This window comes from Frieseomelitta varia, unplaced genomic scaffold (assembly GCF_011392965.1).
Source record: "Frieseomelitta varia isolate USP_RPSP 00005682 unplaced genomic scaffold, Fvar_1.2 scaffold_168, whole genome shotgun sequence".
Taxonomy (NCBI): Eukaryota; Metazoa; Arthropoda; class Insecta; order Hymenoptera; family Apidae; genus Frieseomelitta; species Frieseomelitta varia.
The window spans coordinates 398,001-421,169 of NW_025109394.1; the positions used below are offsets into that span (position 1 = coordinate 398,001).

Below are 23,169 nucleotides of genomic sequence, written 5' to 3' on the forward strand. Positions count from 1 at the left end.
GTACATCTAAAAGAAAGTGGCTAGCATTTTCTATATGTATATTCATTTCTGATACTAATAGAACACTTAAGAAAAATCTCGAATGTGCTTTTATTAATTATTAATAATTCCAGGTTGAAAAGAAAAAGGATATTCAGACTGGAAAATTTAGTACTACATTTGTGGTACAAAAATTTTATTACAAATCAAATGAAGTGTACGATATGTAAAAATCGAATTTATGAATCGATATTATGAACAACCATGTGATTATCGATGTATTGAACATGGAAGATCGATGTTTCTCTTGGTTTATAGTAACTCATGCTTTTTACTCATCAAACATGGCCACCTGAAATGCAAAACGTGACTCAATAAAATCGAAGCGGAATAAGCAAGTTGTTATTGATTCAATAACATACATGATTTTGCATTGTGCCGTGTACCCCTCCGTAGGCTCCTACGATTCATTTGTGCTTCTAGTGCTCGTAATAATAAGAGACCTTGCGTTACAATGAACAAAGATTTCACGGATACTTCTATTTACAAAAGTTTAGAAGATGTCCAGTTCAAAAAGTTTATATACAACAAATTGTTGCCTTACGCAGATGACTTAGAGGCAGAATCACAGGCTTTATTAGCCGAGATTAAGGCAAATTTGGGATATGCCATTATGATTAATGAAACATGGCCAGGCTGCTACATATGGGTTACCAAACTGTGCCAGTAAGTACAGTGTTTTTATGTTGTTGCAATATCTGAAAGAAGGCGACAATTACATTTTAATTATTACTGCTTATTTTAGAGATGTATATTTATAATTTGGATTCATGAATATTTTTTCTAGTTACATAAACGTATATGGATTTCACTTTAGCAAAGAAGATCACATCTTGTTTATAAAGTTATTATATGAACTGGTTACACTTTCAGAAATACCTACAGCTTGTACATTTAAATGTCTTGTTGCATTGCTAGTGTTATTAAAGTAAGTCATAAGAAATAAATTTCTTTATTGTTTATAGTATATGTGCTTTATTTATATATTATATTATTTGTAATATAAATGTTTTAATCTATATTTATAGAAAAAAAAAGTTAATATCTCCTCGTGAATTGGAACTGCCATGGCGGCCTCTTTATAAAATGATCCTTCGTATAATAAAAGCAAAAGACACTCGTCCTGAAATGTGTCATATTTGTAACTTTCATGAAACTGCAACAGAATTACTTATTATATATGCAAAAACTTATTTTCCTGTAAGTGAATATTTTTCTTAAGTAAATTAACAAAAAAATAAAATATTAATTCATTGTAATAGTTGAGTGCAACGCAAGAGATATTAGACGAACTGAGACCAACTTTTTGCCTTTTTGATGATTTAACAATGTCTAAAAGTATACAACTATTACGATGGTTTTTACCAGTACAATTACCTCCAAAATACCATTCGATTGGATATCAATTGTGGCTTGAAGAATTCATGATATTGTGGGAAATGTGTGACAATGCACCAACGTGGGGAAATAAAATGATGGAATTAATATCAGCATTAGCTAATTTCAATATTGGATACATTAATTGGGAACCTTATATACCACTAATGTTTACTAGATTTATGCGATGCTTAAAATTACCAGTATCATATAATAACATACAAAGAAATAAACACTATGAAATGGATGCAACTTCCATAACAATGTGGATAGTATCAGTTCTAGTAAGGTTTTACTGCAAGTCACACAGTATGTTTAAACAAAATGTCATTTCATATATTTTTTAATGTTTTTAGGGGAATGGATCAAGTGCTCAAACATACCTTGATAAATTTTTGAAAACAATGGAAACATATTTTCATCCTGCCAATAGTGGTTGCTGGTTGGGCATATTAAAAATGATTCTTACAAAGCTTTCATTATCTTTTATTACGCGTTTGCATAAGTATGAATCAACAAAAATGAATTTTTATGAACATTTACAAGTTCATAATGTTACATTATATTTACATTACAGAGAAAGATACGCCAAGTCAACTTGGGAAACTCGTACTCCCAAAAAATATAAATTAACCGATAGTGATGTCGATGCATTTGTCAAAAGCATGTTGCCAGTAACTATGGCAGCAATGTTTAATAAATTAAGTGTTACTGATGCGTCATATGCATTGCAATATCTTGCTGCTATAAGACCCAATTTGGTTATTCCGTATGTTTTGGATAGAGTGTCTTCTACGTTAAACACGTCTTCTGTCACAATAGAATCACATAAGGTGATTGCTGCGTTGAGTTGTATGGAAGCTATAGCTAGGCCAATGGCAGAAGGGTCTAAAAATGTAAATGAAGGTGTGAATTATTCTTTACTGATTATATATTGATATATAGTTCCTCATTTTGCATAAATTATGTTTCTTTTTATAGGCTATACGTACCCAGAAGGTCCAAGAAATATTTTACCACTACTTTCTCTGCTTCTGCTTAACCTCGATCCAAATAATCCAGAAAAGTGCTTTCTAGCTTTCCGTCTTATTTCTGTTTATGCCTGCTACATACCTATTGTGGATACTTCCAAGCCAATCGCGACAGTAGACGAAGAAGAGAGATTAGATTATGAAACAGCTTCTGGATTTGAAGATTTTGTTTTACAATTTTTGGACAAGATATTTTCCTTTATAGATCACAGTTCTTTAGAATTGGTGAGACTAGAAAATTCTGCTGGCGGTGAGAAGAGTAAATTAGAAAAAGTCAGAGAAACTGTTGTGTATAATGTGTGCATGGTCCTGTTAATGCAGATTAATGACGCGATATTTAAAAAGGCCTTAGATAAATTATGCATATATATAACTGAACGTATACTCGAAATTGAGGTTGCTGGACAATTGGCAGCTGGTTTGTGTCGAGTATTTGCCCAAGTTAATGGCAAAGAAACTTTGCAGACGTTATTGCCTGTACTTTCACAAACTATCCTAGATATCACTGGCGAGAATAGTGATATTATTAAGGAGGAACATGTGGATGACCGTCTTTTACATGCAATGTTGCTTTTATCTGCAACTGTTCATACAACAGGGAACAATTTACTACCTTATATAGATACACTCATAACAGTTCTCGATCGTGTAGTAATTTTAAATTCAAGGGAAGGAAACAACTTAGCTTGTATATTACTAAAAGCAATTCTTCAGTCACTATCCAGTATGATACCATATCATTTTACATCTACTGAAGGAATAAGATACTGGGGTCAAATTATAGATATTAATACTTTAAAAGTTAAATGGTACATACCTGGCGAAGAAGAAATGGCTGCAATAAATCGAATATTTTTAAAATATCTAATTCCCGAAGCAAATAAATTAGAAACATATTGTAAAGATTGGTCCACATTAACAAGGTTAACCGTCACTTCTACGATATTTAATGAAAGTATTCATTACATATCGGTAAGATATTGTAAAATTATAATACATTTATGATGCATTTTTAGGGAAGAATTATTGACCAGCTTGAATATTGTAAACAGCGTTATTGAAGGTTGTGATTCTGTTTTACCCATATACGAAGGAAAACCACTAGATTTAATAAAATCGTCTTTAAAATGGCAACCTTTCAGGCCAATACTCGGTACAAAACATGAGATATCAATGCCTGACGGTAGTAATGTCAAATATTACATTGGGACACTTATGAGTAAGCTGCAAAATGTAATACTTGAGAATACCGAAGGTGATACGAAAAGTTTATTTGTTTTGATAAAGGTATTTACTATTATACCGAGTAATAAGTCAGTAAAGGGTATTAAAGAGTATTCAAATTCAGTTTTTAATTTTTAGATTTGGGGTCATCTCTTACTTGGAACTGCATCTGTTATGAACACTATTGCAAAACACAAAAATGTAGAGAGTGCGCAGAGAATAATGAGGGATATGTTAGTAAGGAAAAGGGGAATAATAGGATCTTTTGTACTGCTACGTGCGGGTATTCAACATGGAATACGTGCATATTCACAAATTATTAATTTAACTGAAACTCATAAAGAAATAATGTTAAAATTATTTACACTAGCTACTAGCAGGTATTCTGGTGTGCGACATAAAGCTCAGTGCGTCCTTTCTCGGGCTTTCCATTACTTATTGTTCTCGTGCAAAATTATTGTTCCAAAATTACTTGACGCGTTGAGAGAGGATCCGGAAGCGAATCACGATGCGTACGAGGTAAGAACAATAACAACCATAAGCAACAAACAACGTTTAATAAAATTTTTGTTAATACTTCATTCTGTGTTACAAAGGGAGCTTTAAATATTTTACTTGATTCTCAAGAAACTTTTATCAAACACGATCGGAATATAATGAGAGATTTATGGATGACTCTGGTACTTTCTAAGCCATGTGAAAAATTATCTATAATTTGCTTGAAAAAGAATGTTATGAAAATTATAACTAAACAATTTACAACGATTGCTATTACATTCGAAATACCGAATACATGTTCGGAACTAGCAACTGCTTTATGGAGTACTAATCCTCAACCTAATTTACCTCAACCTACAGAAGATGAAATTGCGGAAGGTTTAAAAATTGCTCAAACGTTTAACGAAAGTAATTTGGCATCCTATAATGGCTTGGTAAATGATTTGTTAAGTGCACTTTTGGAAAAGAATTTACATTGGCGACATCGTTTGATGGCGTTAGATTTTATTCGACATTTGGTTCACCCAGAACAAATTTATCCGTCAAAAGTAGTTCGCTACTTTCTAGAAACATTAATACACGATTCAATCATTGAAAGAAGCATTGCTCTTCGAGTAATTATATGCACGTTGAGACAACAAAAAAGAAAACATCCAAAGGTAAATTACATTAATGAAAAAAATTTACTTCGCAAATGATTTTGATATAATATAATTTAAACATAATTTTAAATTTTGAATTTAAAGATAATGATTGACGCACCAACGTTACCAGAAAATCAATCTGTGAAATTCGTAGGACAGAGGGAAGATAATTCTTGGCTTCGGTATAATTTCGAAACTCGTCCCTTGACTGCAGAACAGTGGGACGAACCCAAATTTGTTCACAAGCCACATGTAGGATATTACACATGGCCAAAAAAAGTTGAACTGTACGCGCCGACGTCTCAACAACCATCTCTAAATCCAGATACACGAGAATTAACAGATCAGGAGAAAGAGATTGATCTCTTTTTCAATGATCTGCAAAATATCGAAAAACTAATAAGATTTTATAGCCTCGAGATGAGAAAGGATAAAGACAAATTTAATTACTACAGATATCTTCTTTTTAAAAATCTTTTCCATAATCACGGCATAGTATTTCTTAAAAATTTGCTGCCGCATTTGTACAAATTAGTAAAGGATAAGCAAGAGAGTAATCACAAATGCGCAGCCGAAATTATTGCGGGAATTATCAAGGGTTCAAAACATTGGCCATTTAATATGATTCGTGAAATGTGGGATTCTTTATTGCCACTTATAAAACTCGTTTTAATTAATATAACGCCAGAAACTCTTACGGACTGGGTCTTTTGTTTTTCTATAGCTCAACAAAATAGAGACCCAAACAGACAGCATTGGCTATTGGAATGTTTGATGGAAGAAATTTGTATTGATGAATCAGAATCATCCTTTATTGAATCGGGACGATTGTATATTTTACAAGTGGCTCTTTCTAAACAACCATGGCGTGTTTTGGAGTTATTGGAACGTTTGTTGAAACGGATAGAAGATAGATTACTAGCAAATCCATTTGAAAACGTCAGGGAACGATTAAGCTCTGTTTTAGTAACAGTGTTCACGTGTTACAAAACATCGAATAGTCAGTCGATACCGCAGATACAAGATTTCTTAGATAAAATAGTACCGAAATTACAACCTCTTGTAGATGAGAATGCAATAAAATTCAACAACGATGTAAAAAATCCACCTACGCAAGTATCCATTGTTAACTTGAACGATTTAAAAAAAATAGGAATAAACGAAGAAGAAAAAGAAAGAGCAATACGATTACTCAAGACAATTTGTAAGTGGATTGTAAATATGAATTATGTATGGTACGGTTTACCACCAGAACTGTATCAAATATTCCCAATTATATATCAGATGGAAAATTGCGAAACGGACGAAGAATTAAAAAAGTCGTGCACATCTGCTTTAACAGTATATGCGCAAGCATTCACATTGCCGTGTAACATGTCAATAGCTATAGAAGCAGTAGAAAAAATGTCAAAACACATATCTTGGTGGACAAGATTTTCTTGCTTGGAATTCCTTCAGACTTGGGTATTTTACAATATGTATACATTTTTAAGTAATCCAGCATGGGTTAACTTCGTTAAAGATGTAGTTTTACGTTTGTTGGAAGATGAACGAGTTGAAGTGAGAAAAAATGCTGGCAAAGTCCTTAGCGGGTTAGTGCACTGTATGTTTATACCTGATCAAGAGCATTTATTGGTGAATATATTTGATGTATTTTTATTTCTATCATTATTATTTACAATATTTATAAACGTCCTATTGATTTTTTCAGGAAGAATTCAAGAAAAAAGCAAAGACTAAGTTATGTAAAAAGGAAACTTTGAACTGTAATAAAGGAGAAACGAAAAAGAATATAAAATCTGACGCTTTGCGTATTCGTCATGCAGCTATAATAGGAATGTGTGCCTTTGTACAAGCTCATCCATATGACATACCGAAATATGTTCCTCCAATTTTTGAACATCTTTGTGCTCATATGAATGATCCACAACCTATACCAGTTAGTATAAAATGAATTTGGAACCACAGTCTGTACCAGTTAGTATAAATCTAATTTGTTGAATAATAAAACTTTTCTGAGTTACAGATGACAATTAAAAAGACATTAGATGATTTTAAAAGAACTCATAACGGACTGAAAGGCACGAAAGAGTATACCCAACATTTCACAGAAGAACAGTTGTCTGTATTGCAAGATTTAATAATGCCACCATCCTATTATGCCTAACAGGAAGTGTTACAACATTTTTATTATATAATAAAGAATTTTTTTAATAATAATAATATAAAAGTTGTGTGTATGATGTTTAACCAAAAATGAATATTGATATTGTGCTGTGAAGATATACAAAATATAAAAATATACAAAAGGAGCGTATATATTTATTTATTTAAAGTTGTCTAAATATTTGTGCAATTTTACAAAATTATTGGTCTTATTATGGAGACAACAGAAATTCTATATTTTGATTAAACTGTATATTGTATGCGTGTATGATGGTCTATGAAGTTTTGTGTAATAAATGAAAATCATTTAATTAATTGGATTAATTTTTATTTTTCATCAAATATTTAAAACATTAGTGTCATATTCTGCAATTATTACTGCATGTTATGTAAATATAAAATATGCTGCTACATGCTTATGTAAATATAAATATTTGTAAACTATTAAAAATAATATTTAAAATATATTAAAAATAAATATAAAATTTTTCGCATAATATAGGTTATCATATATATATGTATATGATACAATAACAGCCACTTATAAATCTAGTAATTTTATTCCTTTAATTCGATTCATTTACATAGATTATCAAAATAACAAGTCAGCAAAAATATACGTCATATTCTTGTTTACAAATCTTTTTGAAATTGCTGCTTTAAAGTCTATATAGACATGACATAGCACTTTTGAAAAATCGCTTCTAAGTGCTTAAAGGGGATAACGAATTTACAGTATTTATCTGATAGCGGTCGTATCACCATGAATCGAATAGTGATATTTGGAGCTACAGGAAACACCGGATTATGTGCTTTAAATAGTGCTGTAAATAAGGGTAAAATGTCATTTGCCTTACCATTTAACATTAATATAATTTATTTTTTATACACGTATGAGATTTTAACAAACTAAAACGCAATAGAGACGGAATATTTCATAGATAATTGATAACTAGATTAATCACTGTACGATTTTTAATTTAGTTTTAATTATGCTTTCGTCCCAATATATTTGCGAACGATGATTTTCTCTTGAGAAATGTAAAATAGCGAGATTTTTCTAAAATTTTTAAAAAAGTGCGAATTTCGCGCAAAAATTAATTCTATTCTTTTCTCTTTAACGATCGCATAAAAAAAATTTAGGATTAAATGTAAGAGCATTCGTGAGAGATGAAGGCAAAGTACCGGCAAACTTGAAGGACAAAGTCGAAATAGTTGTCGGAGATGTTACTAATCCAGAACAAGTTTTAAACGCAATATCCAACAGGGATGGAGTGGTTGTTGTGCTTGGTACACGGAATGACTTGAGTAAATATTCAATTTCACACAAGGTATTAATTTTTCCACTCGTGGTACGATGTACATATAATATTCACCGTAAACTTTTACTTAGGTCCAACTACAGTGTTGTCCAATGGCATGAAAAATATAATAGACGCTATGAAAGCGCATAATGTAGAAATAATATCTGTCTGTTTGTCTGGTAAATTTCACTTGATCTTTTTACTTACTTTTATTTGTTTACATGTGTATTGAAAATTTTCGTGTATTTTTGACTAATAACCTTTTATTTCTTGTAGCATTTTTGTTCTACAAGCCTGAAGCAGTGCCTAGTATATTTAAAGATTTAAATGCAGACCATCAACGTATGTTTGACCTTCTTAAAGAAAGTAAATTAAAATGGATTGCGATATTACCACCTCATATTGCAGGTATTTATTATGCAAAGTGTTTATAATTTTCCAATAAAAATTATCAACATCTGTTTTACAATTAGAGACAAAGTTAATGCATACTTTGATTATTTGCAGACGTACAAAACTCAAAATATATAATCAAACATGATGAATCTCCTGGTCGGGCAATTTCCAAACATGATTTAGGAGCTTTTCTCATTGAAAGTCTTCAACAACCAGAACATTATCAGAAAGTTTGTGGCATTGCCAATGTTGCATAATATAACAAAAAATATATCTTGTAGTGCGTGCAAAATTAAAAAAATATTTTGAAGGAGAGTTTTGATTTTTAAACATATAAAAAAATAAATAGGAAATTTGCAGAAATAACAACTTGTACAAAATGTATTGTATTGATACTAAACCATAAACCGGAAACTGTAAACTATTAGAAAATAGCTCTGATTCTAAACATCTGTTGGAATGGTTGTAATTATGTTTTGTAACGAAGGAGATGTGTGCATGAAAAGCAGCTTTTGTATTTAAAAACTATTAAAAAAATAACTTTTTAGATAAATAAATAAATAATACGCGTATTAAATGGAATATAAAAGAATCTTGAAAAAGAAAGAAAAATAAAATTATCTGTCACTGTGATGATAATCTTTTTACCATATGCGTTCTCTGTGTTAAAACACCTAGATCGTAGAACTTTGGCATTTGATAGTTTGGCATTGGAGGTGGTGGCGGGCCACAAAATTGTGTACTTTTTTCTTTAAGCTTCGCTTTAGTAAATGCTGCACTAGAATACACAACGTCATTGATGCCTGATGCTTTAAATGGATCACACGTTTTGTATCCATTTTTTAAGTAAAAAAGTTCTTGCCCTTTAGTTATTAAATATACATTTTTAATTCCTTTCTTTGCTACATGTTCTTCAGCTCCACGTAATAATCTAGATCCTAGACCCTGTGATCTACGCTGGTAGTCAATTATCACTGAAATAGAAACAGAAAACTAAATTTTGTTCTTCTTTGTGTACTTTTGCTCTGTTCATTGAAATGGTAATACTTACATGACTGTATAAAACAACTATGACGTAATCTAGGTATCAAAGATACTTTACAATGACCAAGGACCCTCTCTTCTTTATCTATTAGTATAAGGCATATGGGAAACTCATCGCACGATACATTTAGAAATTTTAACCTATTTTACATATGAGTGGGTTATTATTGAATTGTTAGATAGAATTTTGTTTAAATTAAATATTGTGTGATATACCGTGCAGTTTCACTTCTTGGCCATTCAGAATTCAGTAAAGTGCAACAGTTTGGAATCAAGTCCGGTCGTTTATGAAGCGGTATTATTCTATATTCCTTTTCAATAGTGGTCATAATTTTTCTGCAATTATGAATTATAATAAAATTTTTATGGAATTCAATATTTTTCAGTTTCAAGATATTTCAAAGAGGGAACGGTAAATATTTCGAATTGTTTATGATTACGATCAATAATGAAACTATGAAATTGAAAAAATAATAACAATATTAATAAAGATAACGCTATTGAAAAGTATACAAATGTCTAGATTTTGTGGTATTATTACGTAAAATATCTATTTTTATAAGCTATGGTTATGGAGTAATAATTTTTGCACATTCGGGGAAAGGAACTAAAAATAACAGTAATATAATGAGAAAATTATTGCTATATTTTTGTGTAAATTATGGTAAGTAGACATCGAAGAAGGATTAAATAATACACATTAATTAATTTCATGTGAGAAAAATTCGTGTTCTACTGAAGCGAACAGATAATCTAAACGATTCGTTTAGCGTGCAACAACCTGTGATTGACAGGTATCGAAAAATAGAAAGTAACGTGTGTGGACACAAGTGTAATAAATAGCTTGGTGCAGATGTCCTTACCGTATTTTGATGACTGAACGATGAGAACACGTAAGTTGCTATACGTATCCCGTGTGGAAATAGCATTGAGATTAATATCATCTTGAGCCAGGAATGATACTTCTCTCCGTACATATCCCCACTGTTACATAAAATTTTCGCAGCACCCAGCGGCATTGTAAAATACATCACCTCGTTTCGAATCATTTTATCTATCAACAAGCTCCTCCTCGTCTCACGATCGTGCTTCTACTTGTTAATTTTGGAAAAGAACTTTACATCACGGCGAAAAATATCTGTACCGTTCTCTAATTTTCTCTGTATATTTTATTTTTTGTAAAAAAAAAAAAAAAAAATTTACGACCTATTTTTTTTTGCGTAACATATCGTTTAATTGTGGTCGTCAAACAAGAAAAATTGAATTTGTGTTTTTAATTTATTTACATTTTATTTATTTGCCTCTGCCTTGTTTGCTTTGTTTCTTTGTTCAAAGCGTCCTACTGGGTCACGTCCGTGACCCGTTCTCTTTCGAATCCAAGCGTCTTTTTTCGTATTTGACACACTTTTATTTAAAAGCCTCTGTTCCACGTGTGAACAATGTCCTGCATTCTTTGTTTCGACAATGGCGATGCTCGATAATCATTTCTGAATGACACAATTTTAAAGAACTAAAAAGGGGGAAAAAATGATGCGCAACTTTTTTTTATTTGTCATTCGTAAAGGAGAATAAAATCAATTATTTCCTATTTTTTGTTGTTTTCCTATTATATACATATTACTTTGATGTTATTTTGATCTTAGGGTTAGAAAGATATTTGAGAGTGATACATTAATCATAATCGTAATCCCTGTTTTCTGGCAATGTTGTTGGAGGTGATCATGGTAATTATTCATATTACTCTTGCGTTTCTAATTTTATGCGTTATTAAGTATTTTTAATACTTAAGTTAAACAACTAATGACGTTTGTACGTAGATTGATTAGAAACATTCTCATTAATACGGAGAAGCAAGCAGTATTAAAATATTTTAAGTATTTAATGAACGTATAACCTATAATAGAAAGATGTTATCTGGAAGACCTCCTGTGACAGGTAACAGTATAGAAAAATAAATTAAAGTTACCAAAGTTATTAATTAATTTGCTTATGTCCTTCATAATCTTTTTTTTTATTTAATGCGACCAAGAGAATCCTCTGGGACTTTCTTGGCACGATAGCGCGTGGATTCCTGTATTAAATCCAAACAACATAATGGATTACTTTTCTGAAAGAAGTAATCCTTTTTATGACAGAACGTGTAATAATGAAATTGTTAAAATGCAGCGTTTAAGTCCAGATCAATTACAGTAAGTGATAGTAGAATAAAATTTGCCTAAGAATGATAAAATGTCATTAATTGAATTTTTTTATTTTAGAAATATGACCGGTCTCGAATACATTCTTTTACATGTACAAGCACCTATTTTATATGTAATCAGAAAGCAACATCGTCATTCTCCTACTTTAGCAGCACCGCTTGCGGATTATTATATTATTGCTGGTGTTGTATATCAAGCTCCTGATCTAGCATCAGTTGTGAGCTCTAGATTGGTACTTAAAATTTATTGAAAGTTTAGTCTCAGGATGTGCTGTTGATTTACAGAATTATGTTTTACAGTTATCTACGGTACACCACTTGCAGTCTGCCTTTGAAGAAGCTAGCTCATGCTCGAGGTATCATCCTAGTAAAGGCTATTATTGGGATTTCAAAAATGGAAAAGCATTGGCAGCAAAGAAAGAGACACCCGTTCGTGAAGAACCAAGTTCTTTGTTTCAGCGGCAAAGAGTAGATATGTTGCTGGCTGAACTTACACGGAAATTTCCATTACCTGTCCCAAAGCCAGTACACCAAGCCATAGAACCTTGTAAGTGCTAACACTGATAGTTTCTCTTGACATGTTTCAAGCATGAAAGTAAAATTTGTTTGTTAATGTTGTAGCAATGGAGATTAAACAAGAAATAAAAACGGAAAAGAAAGACATGAAACCACCACCAGAGAAGAAACCAAAAGTTAATTAATAAAGATTTAGAACGGTTAATAATACTTTGTGTATATATTGTATTTTATCTCAATTTTTATTTTATGAAATACGTGTTTCGCATTATTAAACATATTTTGATAAACCACTGAATTTTGTACGAAAATAAAAAAAAGTCAAATGCTTGTCGTTTGGTAGTATTTTATTTTCTTCTGCGCCATGGACAGTCTGGATTATCCATTTCCTCTTTTACATTTATTTTCATCCGTGAAGATTGAGCTTTCTTTTTTTAATATATTTACCACAAAAGTTAGACTCTGGACATTTAGTCGTTTTTTTGTCTGATGGAGACTGACAGAGAAATCCTTGATGCTTATGTGCTTGCATTAACCGAAAATATCTTGAAGTGGCATTTGATCCGATCTATAAAATTACATCGTGTTTTTGTAAACTTGAAAGAAATAGAAAAGTGTTTTGTTACGAACTTTCATGTTAATTTGTACAATCGATTTAACGCGATGCATTACTACGTCAAATTTTCAATGAAGGAAATGGTTATAAAAATATTTTAAAACCTCAAAGTCACATTAACAAAATATGCCAGTCTTTCAACTTTTTTTTTTTTTTTTTTTAGAATTTCATTTGTAATTTTCTATGAGAAGAATGACACGTAAAGTGAAAAATGATATGCGATGAAAATACGTGTCCCGAGAGGCACGTAGATGAAAAATTTCACGAGCAAAGGATCCGTGATATTGACGAAGATGATTTTATAAAAAATTTGAAACACGAAAAGTGCAAGATAATTCAATTAGTTCGTCGACAAATACATAAATTTTACGATACTCAAGTAACATTAAATATCAATGAAAACATTTAGTTTAGAATTTGGACACTGGTACGATTTTTGTTTTTCCCTCTAGTACAAGGTATCCCCGATATCAAATGGGTGGCAAACAAGATATATGCAAGAATCACCAGATTCTATGTTGTATAAAATAAAACGCGAAGAGAATTTAACAGAAGAGGCGAATAGCGAAGCAGTCGATATATCGAACAATTTACTCATGAGAAGTACAATGTCGACTGGCCAAGCATGGTGTCTACGTGCTTTGAGAAAAATTCGAAAAAGAATTTGCGTGATGGTTGTAATTGCCGGCGTCGTTGCTGTAATGATGCTGTCGATTTACGGCATTTACTTTCGCGCGTATCTCTGCGGTAACGGGAAATCTTGCGTCACATCTCTTCGGTACACTCACGTCAAACACGCATTATTTTGAACGTGCGTGGAACAGAACACGAAAGATCAAACGAATTCGATCAGTTGGAAAAGATAATAGTGGGTGAAATTTTCAACGGAATAAGGAAACCATCTAAGACTTGACACAAAATATATTAAACTTGGAATAATACACCACGTGTAGCGTTTAGTTAGTATGCAACTAGTCTTGACGATTTCTAGCTTTTCCTTCAGTTCCATAGGTTTTTTTTTTTTTCCAATGATGAGACATTCGACCTGTAAGCAGTGTAACGCGTCGTAACGATCGTACTATGCCGTTTCTTCTTCGGGCAGTATAAACCAGCTCGACGAGGAGACTAGTTGCAGTTCGTTTGATGTTCATCCTCCGGTACCCAACGTAACAATTATACAGTACGATTGTTCTTTTAGGCTTTGAAATGTCGGTCCTCTTGATATGTTTCGCACATTCGTTCTCTCTCAGATACTCTTTACACACAACTTTCTGGCCCGGGTATGGAGTTGGCAATGATGATCTCCTTCATTAAATTACGATCGGCTTTAAAACTAATAGGCTCCCATGACTTTGTGGAGAATGGATTTAACTACAACAAAAATTGAAAGAAAAAAAAAAAAAAAGAAAGAGAGAACATTAGCAATTATCAACAGCATTAGCGTTGTCTCAATTATAGTAACTAACGCTGTTATACACGGGTACTACTCACACTGCATCTGTTACTTTGAAGTCCTTGCTTATGAATATCGTATGGTGCAAACAGCGTGTCTGGTCGTACAGGTAAAAATAATTGTGGTTCGCGTTTTATCTTTTCTTGATCTGAAATCAAACCATTATATATTCAGTAAGTTACACGTATTACACTTGTAGAAGTAAAAACAAATTTTTACCTTGTGGCGACTGTATGATGTCCGGCTGATTGTTGAGCGCATAATCGGTCACCTGTTTCAACGTGTACTCGACAAAATACGTATGATCCCCGTGCGTAACGTCGAGCATCGAATTATTCCTCGAGTCCGGAGGGGTGATTATCGGTTGTTTCATGTAAGGCTCAATATGAACCGGAGAAGTGGTGCCTCTTCGTCGGTACATCATCAGCATCACCGAGAGTACGGTGATGCCAAATGCCATTAGGCAACCGATAAGAAGCAGAATGAGTGGAACCATGCTTACACCGGTGTCTGAAACAACGCGTTACTTCATTTTTCTTGAATCAGGAAAAACTGGGAAACGCAACTCTTACCTGTGTGCTTCTCGGAGTCTCTCAGCATTATATCTTCCAACAGACTCACCTCGCTCCTCCCTTTCGCGTTCACCGCGTACGTAACGAGATAAAAATGCGTCGCGGGAAGAAGATCTGCCACGGCGATCCTAAATATCGGCATGTCCGCGGACACGCTCGACGCATTTACCCTCAAATTACCCGTGAGAACCTCGTACGCCTCCAGTCGAAACTCTTGCCTCAATCCACCGTCGTATCCTGGCACGCATTCCACTTCCAGGATCTCGGAACTTTGATTCAAGGACGCCTTTATCGTACAATTGTTCAGAGGATTTGGCTTCACTGGGAACGTGAAACAAATTTCTCGCGTGTGTTCGCACGACACAAAGACATAACAATTCATTTAGAAATTACCTGCTGGGATGATTTGATAGATGCAAGGCGCTTCTTGCTTCCCTATCACGTTCCTACCCCAACATGTCAGCGCCCCGTAATCTCTTTCGGAGACTGGCGTGTAAACGAGTTCGCTCATCGTTCCGTTGTTACCGTCGAACTTCGCCGGTGCGACCTCGAAATTCTCGCCGCTGTTGTTGAACTCCCACACGAATTCAACTTCGTTGGGATCGGCGTCCACCTCGCATCGGACCTTCACCGACTCTTCCAACGATGCTCCGATGATGGACACCTCTTTCGCTTTGCAGACTGGTGCGACTAAAGAATAGAGAGTAACAGAAAATAATTAAAAAAGGAGAAGCAAATTATAGCCAAATCATCATTTGTCAATAGTTTTTTTTATATTTGTAGTTTTAAACTTACACTGTACTCGTAATGTTACTACCGGGCTCGTGGTTTCACCTCGATCGTTGCTCGCGAGACACGTGTAATTCCCAGCGTTGTCTCGGCCAATCTTTTGCAGCACGAGGCTCTGGGTACTCATGATTATCCCGGCCGAGTAATTTTGCGTTAGCACTGCGTCCTACGAATTATTTAATGATTCATTTATTACTAACTAACTGTTACATTTATAATAATCATATAATTATAAATATAAAAATATATTATATTATTATTTATCAGGTTGATACTAAAACACTCACGTTGTGCCTCCACGTGATTTTGTGATGTTCCGGATTAGCCCGAACCTTACACTCGAAATACACGTCGTCCCCCTCCTTTATTTTTTCCGCGTTTAGGGTACTACCCAGGTGTAATTGTACTTTAGGTGGAACTGCGAGAGAAAAATATCGGACAGAATTCATTATATCCAAACTCGGAATTTTTGAGAAACTCAGAGTGTACTCACAAACTACGTTTAATTGAAAGAAATCTTCTAGATACGCGTCTGGCAGTTTTGGATTCTCCCCCCGACACTTGAGGATCTTCGCGTGATTGTCGGGGACCGGTGAAAATCTAAGCGTGCTCAAGACCACCGAGGCATTACCACCGTCGATCACCTGAATAATTGAAAAGACTTTCTCACGGAGATGGAACTATCATGACGTTTCTTACTTCGTAGTGAAATCATTAAAAATATGTACTTTGCCATTGTGATAAACGGCGTTCCCCTCCAGCCAGGTGATTCGCGCTCGAGGATGCGACCCTGTCGTCTCACACGTAATGGAGTAGTCTTTCTCCGTCTCTAGAACCGTCGGTTTCGACAGAATCTTCACCGACAATGGTTTTACTGAAACAACAAAATCTCAGTATAACCATATAAAACGAACGATCCTCCCACGTGATACAAATTCTGTGTACACCTACGATAGACATCTAGGAGAATAGTCTTTTCTAACGGAGGTATGAGGTTTGTGCTCCAGGCCCGACATGTGTACTTCGTGTTACGATGTTCCCTTCTCAACTGAGGTACTGACAAGTTACTGACCACTAGGTTCTTTCCAATTTCTTTCTTGCTGTCCACCTCCTTCTCGTTGACAAACCAACTGACCACCGGTGTCGGTTTACCTGAAGAAAAAACCAAAGTTAATCTTGAAATAATCACATATTAAAAATATATAATACACTTTAGCTATCGAGACGATAAACATTTGTAGGATAAGATATTATTGAACAAAAAATTTTCCTTAATCTATTACGATTTGGAAAAGACCGGCTATACATGTAATACTGTCGATCTCTTAAAAACGAGAGGTTAGATTTGAAAAGTTAGGTTAGGTTAGGTTTGAAAAATTAAAGTTTGTTAAAACAAAAAAAGAAAAAAACATTCTAGATCCTTGAATGTCACAAGTGTCACCAGAAAATTCAAAAAAGATTCTATTCGGGAAATGATTCGATTGATGTGCACACTTTTCTCGTAGGATTCAGCGGCGGCGTTCCGGCAGAGCGAAAGGGGTTAATCGCTGGATTCAACATTTAATAAAAGTCACGTGAACTGATCGAAATATGTGAATTACCTCCTCTTACTTCGCAAGAGAGGTTAAACTCGACGCCAACTTGAAACGGTCCTGCGGTGTTATCCATTTCCACGCCGGAACTGTCGTAAATTAAAAGCTGATAAGGTGGAACTGAAAGTAAAACAAAGTTGAGACAGTTGATTCTTCAAACTGTTCGAAGACACTCGTTCCCGAACGAGGATTTTATTTCGACGCATCCCTCCGTACCTATTATTGTGAGATTCACTTGGAAGTTCTTCGTGGGCGAGTTCTTGAAATCTACTCTACAGCGGTAGACCCCTTCGTCGTCCAGCTGAACCGCTTCCAGCGAAAGGGTAGCCGGTTTCGTCATAGTGACGAAGTAAGCCCTCGGCCCGACTACCGTGCTGTCCGACCAGTTCAGAGCTTTGCTGAATGCTCTCCCTCGCACGTCGAAGCTGAAACGCTCGATCGTTTGAAACATTTGATCGTTTTCTCAAACATTATCAATCTTGATGGTGAATAATAACCTGTAAATTGGTTTCACAGCGTCATCGCGAAACCAGAGCACCATGTATACGCGGTCTTCCCGCGTGGACGGTTCAATGTCACAAGGCAGTCTAGCGGTGCGTCCGAGTACAGCGCTAACTTCGAAAGTTGCGACTGAAAACAATGCAAAGAGCGATCAGTTGCACTTACGTTAGTTACTAACGTGCGGAATGAACCTTTCGGCAATTAATCAATTCAGATTACAAAATTGCAAGTAGCACAGATAAATAAATATATCAGACATGTTGGTAAGTAAACCTTTGATTGTCCTGCGCGAGAAATAAGTTACAAAACTGCAAGCAGTACGAGTAAATAAATATGTCGAGCAAGTTGGTGAGTAAATCTTTCAATTGGCAATTTGGTTAATTGCCCTTCGCGAGAAATTAGAGTGCGAAGTTGCAAGTAGTACAAGTAAATAAGTATGTCAGACATGTGGCTGACCAATGGATACAGGATCTACTAGCGTCTCTCCTCTACCGGCGTGCCAACCTTTTCGCGTAGCGGTAGATCGACTTAAGTAGTCAGACGCGTAATTTTTCCTTCATTCACTCGAAAAAAAATGCACGTAAAGACTAATAAATGTTTACTATACTCGACGATACAAATGCCGATATAACCGTACAGGTTAACGACGTACCTAAATCATCGTCCTTATCCCAGTTCCCGGTGGCGTTTACGTACACGACCACGGCGAGTATGTAGCCGCTGATGATGAGCTTGATCGCGATATCAGCGAGCGCCCCTATCGCCATCCCAATAGGGAACGGTTTAAGGGGTGAGTTTGGTACATTCAGATCCGGTTTTTGCATAATGTCGCCCCGTGCCGATCTGTCGTCCCGTGGTTCTCCTTTATTATCATTCCACGTCGAGAGGTAGACGGCCTCCTCCCACCTCTGCCGTTTTCGTGTGTGTATGCGTGTATGTGCGTGTATATATATGTGTATATATATATATATGTATGATGCCTTCGACGAACGTACGATGTCTCGACTCTCTTTTCCTCTTGCCCTCTCTCACTCACTACCTCTCTCTCCCTTGCTGTCCAGAGCAATGACAAAGGATCAGGGCGCAGGACACGCTCACCGATTAACTCTGCCGCCGTACGAACCTCTCGCTCGAATTCCCCTTGTTCGTTCTTCTCTGTTTAAAGCGTGCATCGAGAAACCAGAGATCGTTCGCAGATTCGGCGACACCGTGGTGTCGCGTTGAACAAACCAATCTTTTCCCTCACGTTCGTCTCGTTCGCATTCTCTCTCTCTCTCTCTCTCTCTCTCTCTCGCGCGTTTCTCTCTATTAGGAGAAACTCCTCTTCGGTCTTCGTTTCGAGAATCAGCTCGTTCCGTATTTGTTCGCTTGCATCGATTCTTCAGGAGGTTTGGGAAACCCCGAGACGACGGTTTCTCGACGAATCGTGGTTCAAGTTTAGTAGGTCGTACGTAGGAGCGACACGTTATCGCGAAAATTATTGTCGTACGTTCGGTGGAGGGTTCCGTGGGAGCACCGGTACTTGCCGAGAGAGAGACAACCAACACGAGAGAGACACGCTCGCGACAATGGCGATAACGACTCGGGAGGAGGACACTTTTTATTCTTATGGCCCCCTAGCACACACGCTCCGCGCGGAGATCACTGACTCTATCGCAGGGTGAACCAGAGCGACAGGAATTTCGTCGAGTAACTTCTGCACTAGGATGGAAGCAGGACGTGCTCGCATTTACACCGCAATTCCCTGAAGGAACACGTACACGCTCTTCCTTCTTCCGTCGCTCGTAGTGTCTTGCTGGAGCTCCGACGACATCCGTGTGCCCCGGATTGTCACGAGAAAGGAACGAAAAAACGTCAGACACACCGGACGCTCGCCGCGGATTTTCACATTCTCTCACACTGTTTCGCGAACCGACTTGAAGGGACGTTCCGTCCGTTTCGGGGAACGCGAAAGCTTTCTCGACATTTGGAGGGTTGTTCTCCGACGAGGAAAGAGGGAATAAGACAGAGAACAAGACGGGGGAGGGTGGGGGGAGGGGAGGAGAGAGACAGAGACAGCGAGGGAGAAAGACAGACAGATAGATAGAGAGAGAAAGAAAGAGAGAGAGATAGATAGAGGGAGCCGGCCAGCGGTGCTTCCTCGTAACCGCGTCGTTGCAATGGACACGCTCTTTGCAGGCGTCGCTAACCCGACGACGATGAGCGCCGATCGATTTTCGTAAAGTCAGTCTCTGATCTCGCTTCGTGTTTCGACGCTCTCGATTCCTGCACGATATATATACCTGCCCTGTGTGTGGCTCCCTGTGTTCCGCGCAACGCACACACGACGGCCCGCGAATAACAACGAACCTTCACGATGAGTCGCCAACCCTCCCCCCTCCCTCCCTCCCTCCTCCCCCTACTCCTTTCAAACCCGTGTTGGGGAGCGCGCGACGAAAATATTCGTGCCGGATTCGGGCAATCGTTTTTCTCGAAACCGTCACGTGGTCGAGAATTCGTTTCACTTTTTCTCGATCTTCGGCGAATCGGGGATTTTCTCTTCGATTTTACTGGATCACTGCACGAACAGACGGTAGATTGTACGATTATTAGGGGGACAATGGGTTCTCATCGATCGACGCGTACTTTTTCACTTTTCAATGAATTAAAGAGAGATTTGTAGATAAAATGCACAGGAGGTGTGCAGGATTGATAAATTTAAGTCGAGCGTGGCATTGTTGATGTGAATTTTTTTTTTTTTTTTTTTTAGAACAAAGCGGAATTTTATCTTCTTCGTTGAACGTCCGCGATGTTCTTCGTCTCACGCTCTCGATCCGAGAAGTCCCCTGTAATTATTCTGAAACTTAACTGAAGGTGGAGAAAAGGTTGGCCACCCTTTCGGGTAAGGGGGGTTGTCTCGGAAGTGAGAAACTCTCTCCTGTTAATAATGACATTATATTTGAAATAGTAATGTTTACAACATACAATTGCGACGTTACTACAGTATTTTTTTGTCATTTTTTTTTTCTTTAAGATAATCGATAATGTTCTCGCAGAAAAAGAAAGAAAGAAAGAAAGAAAGAAAGAAAGAAAGAAAAAAAAAGGAAATAGAAAAGAAACGGTCACACGCGTCTCGCCTCACGAGATTCATTCATGGCCATAATATGTTTTACAGTTTTTGCGTTTTCTTCTTTGCCCTTTCTCTCCCTCACTTACGCTCGTTCGACTCTCTCTCTCTCTCACACACACACTCTCACTCTCAATCTCGCATCCTTCAACTCTTTCCTTTCGGGGAATGCACGTCGGGGTTTTTTGCGAGTCGGGATTCACGTCTCTAATCGCATGTACTAACATGTCGAAAAATAAATAGCGAAATTGTACAGTAAATGGATGTCCGATATTCTCTCTTTCTCTTTTCTTCGTTCTCTCGAGTTTCCATCAAGGAGTGGAGGAGATGGGATGGGGTGGGGGGTGGGAGGGAGGAGCAGGAGGTGAAGGCAATGGACAACAGTAACCGAGCAACAGGATCGGAAATTAATTTCATTAGTATATTGTCATGTTGGTGTCTGCTTTATGCTCTAAAACGATCTCCAAAAAGATGGGCGAAACCGGCCCATCGAAAATCTCGGGTCACACGGACTACATAACTCTCTTTCTCTCTCTCTCTCACACACACACTCTCACATTCTCTCTTTCTTTTTATCTTCACGTCTTTTTTTTTTTTACTTTTTTGCTCTCTCTCTCTCTCTCTCTCTCCCCCGCATGTTTTTAGCTGATTGCTGGCTGCAGCTCGTTCGCCTTAACAATAAGCAATAAGAACAAGACTTAGCCAGTCATCGAACGCCACGTGTTCGACCTGCTTTCCCACTGTTTTTTTTTTCTTTTTTTCTTCTCCTTTTACTTTTTTTTCCCTTCCTCCTATTTTCTCCTCTTTTTCTTGTTTTTCCTCCTCTCTTTACTCACTCTAAATGTGTGTGTATATGTATGTGTGTGTGTGTGTGTATATGTGTTTTTCCGGTTTTCTCGTTTCTTTTTTTTTTTCCCTCCGCCTCTTTTTATTACACTCTCTCCCCTTACCTCTCTCGCCCCCTAGCAATACGGCCTACGAGTAGTCTCTCTCTCGCTATGTTTAAACGTACTTGTGACCTATGGACTATGGCACTTGGTGCAACTAGTTCGGATTTTTTATTTTTCATTTTTCTTTCTTGGATACTGCTTATACGTGTAAGGTACTTAATTATTATCATTATTATTATTATTAGTTATTTATATATATATATATTTTTTGTATTTATATATATATACTTTTTATATTTATATATATATATATATATTTATTTATTTATATGACACATGGTAATTCGTGCGTTTCATTATGATACACAGGCGTGCACAAGGCGATACAATCAATTCATTTCGTCGCGTTGTATTCGCAAGCCAGGGGACTATTATTCTTATTATTCTTCGTTTTCAATTAAACTATCGCTCTCTATTACAAATCCTATTTTCTTAATCCTTACAAACGTAACAATCACTGTTTGAATTAATTATTAATTAACGAGAATGACTGGTCGCGCTAAAAGGTAATTTGATTCGGTGTCGCAACGCGGCTTGATTAGGCTTAGGTTTTCGATATCGATTGGAAATAAGTCTTGGCTGTATCGCCTCGGGCAAGAGCGTCGTCGATCGAATTTTAATATCTCCTTCTTTCTTTTCCTTTTTTTTTTTTTTTCTTACGTGGCTAGGGTCGTCTATTATACAATCGAATAATACAGTTGTTGGTGTCGTCGCCGCGCGAAACATCATAGACGCGCAGAGAAGATCGAGTGCAGGTGCGAGTTCTTACATTTCGAAAGGAAAAAAAGAAAGATCGTGCGTGCTCTGTCTTTCTCTCTCTCTCTCTCTCTCTCCTCGTATTCGCGAATTTGAATTCTCGTCGTCAACCGGCTGGATTTCTTACCGTCTATACGGTCCGTTGGTTTCGCCTAATAAAAAAAAAAAAAAAGAAGAAGAGAAAAAGGAAAGAAAGAAAGAAAGAAAGAAAGAAAGAAAGAACGACTCTCCTCTGTATTTATAGGCCATTGTTTCCCTCTTCTGTGCTAATAATTAAAAGTTGTACAGTTCTCCTCCAGATCAAAGATACCAAAAATCCACTCGTTCAATTCCTGTGACGCAGACGCGCGAGTTTTTCTCCGTATGTACGTTCAACGTCGGCCCCTCACTTTCTC

The 23,169-nt window shown here is 36.3% G+C and overlaps 6 protein-coding genes across 10 annotated transcripts; 4 read left to right on the forward strand and 2 right to left on the reverse strand.

Moving 5' to 3' along the window:
• Positions 1–279: 279 nt before the first annotated feature.
• Positions 280–7,043, forward strand: LOC122538624 (proteasome activator complex subunit 4-like). The gene is made up of 13 exons (XM_043672871.1): positions 280–705; positions 827–967; positions 1,068–1,239; positions 1,302–1,700; positions 1,773–1,921; positions 1,994–2,322; positions 2,398–3,370; positions 3,464–3,734; positions 3,810–4,190; positions 4,268–4,828; positions 4,916–6,448; positions 6,525–6,752; positions 6,840–7,043. The coding sequence occupies exons 1-13, from the start codon at positions 494–496 to the stop codon at positions 6,978–6,980; spliced, it is 5,490 nt and encodes a 1,829-aa protein (XP_043528806.1). The 5' UTR covers positions 280–493; the 3' UTR covers positions 6,981–7,043.
• Positions 7,044–7,557: 514 nt separating this feature from the next.
• Positions 7,558–9,312, forward strand: LOC122538628 (flavin reductase (NADPH)). The gene is made up of 5 exons (XM_043672878.1): positions 7,558–7,815; positions 8,123–8,287; positions 8,373–8,462; positions 8,560–8,691; positions 8,791–9,312. Exons 1-5 carry the CDS (start codon positions 7,743–7,745, stop codon positions 8,934–8,936), a joined length of 606 nt encoding a protein of 201 aa, XP_043528813.1. The 5' UTR covers positions 7,558–7,742; the 3' UTR covers positions 8,937–9,312.
• Positions 8,665–10,675, reverse strand: LOC122538629 (N-alpha-acetyltransferase 80). The gene is made up of 4 exons (XM_043672879.1): positions 10,587–10,675; positions 9,940–10,059; positions 9,731–9,864; positions 8,665–9,653 (listed from the first exon to the last, which is right to left on the reverse strand). Exons 2-4 carry the CDS (start codon positions 10,050–10,052, stop codon positions 9,304–9,306), a joined length of 597 nt encoding a protein of 198 aa, XP_043528814.1. The 5' UTR covers positions 10,053–10,059; positions 10,587–10,675; the 3' UTR covers positions 8,665–9,303.
• Positions 10,160–12,743, forward strand: LOC122538626 (mediator of RNA polymerase II transcription subunit 6). 4 transcript variants are annotated; one of them, XM_043672874.1, is made up of 7 exons: positions 10,160–10,616; positions 11,367–11,447; positions 11,541–11,658; positions 11,753–11,912; positions 11,982–12,156; positions 12,224–12,470; positions 12,545–12,743. In XM_043672874.1, exons 3-7 carry the CDS (start codon positions 11,631–11,633, stop codon positions 12,622–12,624), a joined length of 690 nt encoding a protein of 229 aa, XP_043528809.1. In that variant the 5' UTR covers positions 10,160–10,616; positions 11,367–11,447; positions 11,541–11,630; the 3' UTR covers positions 12,625–12,743. The 4 variants fall into 4 exon arrangements, with proteins under 4 accessions (XP_043528809.1, XP_043528812.1, XP_043528811.1 ...); XM_043672876.1 differs by lacking the exon at positions 10,160–10,616 and adding an exon at positions 10,623–10,694; XM_043672875.1 differs by lacking the exon at positions 10,160–10,616 and adding an exon at positions 10,777–10,863.
• Positions 12,744–13,261: 518 nt separating this feature from the next.
• On the forward strand, positions 13,262–13,864 carry LOC122538630. The gene is made up of 2 exons (XM_043672880.1): positions 13,262–13,434; positions 13,508–13,864. The coding sequence occupies exons 1-2, from the start codon at positions 13,267–13,269 to the stop codon at positions 13,862–13,864; spliced, it is 525 nt and encodes a 174-aa protein (XP_043528815.1). The 5' UTR covers positions 13,262–13,266.
• A 94-nt stretch (positions 13,865–13,958) lies between these two features.
• On the reverse strand, positions 13,959–20,246 carry LOC122538625 (hemicentin-2-like). 2 transcript variants are annotated; one of them, XM_043672873.1, is made up of 14 exons: positions 18,615–20,246; positions 17,959–18,091; positions 17,678–17,886; positions 17,471–17,581; positions 16,821–17,021; positions 16,601–16,743; positions 16,363–16,516; positions 16,157–16,287; positions 15,876–16,035; positions 15,474–15,770; positions 15,081–15,401; positions 14,728–15,018; positions 14,547–14,656; positions 13,959–14,426 (listed from the first exon to the last, which is right to left on the reverse strand). In XM_043672873.1, exons 1-14 carry the CDS (start codon positions 18,784–18,786, stop codon positions 14,313–14,315), a joined length of 2,547 nt encoding a protein of 848 aa, XP_043528808.1. In that variant the 5' UTR covers positions 18,787–20,246; the 3' UTR covers positions 13,959–14,312. The 2 variants fall into 2 exon arrangements, with proteins under 2 accessions (XP_043528808.1, XP_043528807.1); XM_043672872.1 differs by having other exon boundaries at positions 16,363–16,513; positions 16,598–16,743; positions 18,615–20,245.
• Between the last annotated feature and the right edge of the window lie 2,923 nt (positions 20,247–23,169).

What these genes read in the sequence shown, in the direction of transcription:
- LOC122538629 (XM_043672879.1), bottom strand. Translation starts at nt 10,052, where the DNA reads ATGACCACTATTGAAAAGGAATATAGAATAATACCGCTTCATAAACGA. An exon ending in CCAAGAAGTGAAACTGCACG is followed by an intron (nt 9,865 to 9,939) that starts GTATATCACACA and finishes TATGTAAAATAG; the next exon opens with GTTAAAATTTCTAAATGTAT. An exon ending in TAGTTGTTTTATACAGTCAT is followed by an intron (nt 9,654 to 9,730) that starts GTAAGTATTACC and finishes TTTCTATTTCAG; the next exon opens with TGATAATTGACTACCAGCGT.
- LOC122538624 (XM_043672871.1), top strand. Translation starts at nt 494, where the DNA reads ATGAACAAAGATTTCACGGATACTTCTATTTACAAAAGTTTAGAAGAT. An exon ending in GCATTGCTAGTGTTATTAAA is followed by an intron (nt 968 to 1,067) that starts GTAAGTCATAAG and finishes CTATATTTATAG; the next exon opens with AAAAAAAAAGTTAATATCTC. An exon ending in GTTTATTTGTTTTGATAAAG is followed by an intron (nt 3,735 to 3,809) that starts GTATTTACTATT and finishes TTTAATTTTTAG; the next exon opens with ATTTGGGGTCATCTCTTACT.
- LOC122538628 (XM_043672878.1), top strand. Translation starts at nt 7,743, where the DNA reads ATGAATCGAATAGTGATATTTGGAGCTACAGGAAACACCGGATTATGT. An exon ending in AAATAGTGCTGTAAATAAGG is followed by an intron (nt 7,816 to 8,122) that starts GTAAAATGTCAT and finishes AAAAAAATTTAG; the next exon opens with GATTAAATGTAAGAGCATTC. An exon ending in AATATCTGTCTGTTTGTCTG is followed by an intron (nt 8,463 to 8,559) that starts GTAAATTTCACT and finishes TATTTCTTGTAG; the next exon opens with CATTTTTGTTCTACAAGCCT.
- LOC122538630 (XM_043672880.1), top strand. Translation starts at nt 13,267, where the DNA reads ATGATATGCGATGAAAATACGTGTCCCGAGAGGCACGTAGATGAAAAA. An exon ending in ATAAATTTTACGATACTCAA is followed by an intron (nt 13,435 to 13,507) that starts GTAACATTAAAT and finishes TTTTCCCTCTAG; the next exon opens with TACAAGGTATCCCCGATATC.
- LOC122538626 (XM_043672874.1), top strand. Translation starts at nt 11,631, where the DNA reads ATGTTATCTGGAAGACCTCCTGTGACAG. An exon ending in TTAAGTCCAGATCAATTACA is followed by an intron (nt 11,913 to 11,981) that starts GTAAGTGATAGT and finishes TTTTTATTTTAG; the next exon opens with AAATATGACCGGTCTCGAAT. An exon ending in CAGTTGTGAGCTCTAGATTG is followed by an intron (nt 12,157 to 12,223) that starts GTACTTAAAATT and finishes TATGTTTTACAG; the next exon opens with TTATCTACGGTACACCACTT.
- LOC122538625 (XM_043672873.1), bottom strand. Translation starts at nt 18,786, where the DNA reads ATGCAAAAACCGGATCTGAATGTACCAAACTCACCCCTTAAACCGTTC. An exon ending in AGTGAATCTCACAATAATAG is followed by an intron (nt 17,582 to 17,677) that starts GTACGGAGGGAT and finishes TTTTACTTTCAG; the next exon opens with TTCCACCTTATCAGCTTTTA. An exon ending in CTCTTGCGAAGTAAGAGGAG is followed by an intron (nt 17,022 to 17,470) that starts GTAATTCACATA and finishes TTTTTTCTTCAG; the next exon opens with GTAAACCGACACCGGTGGTC.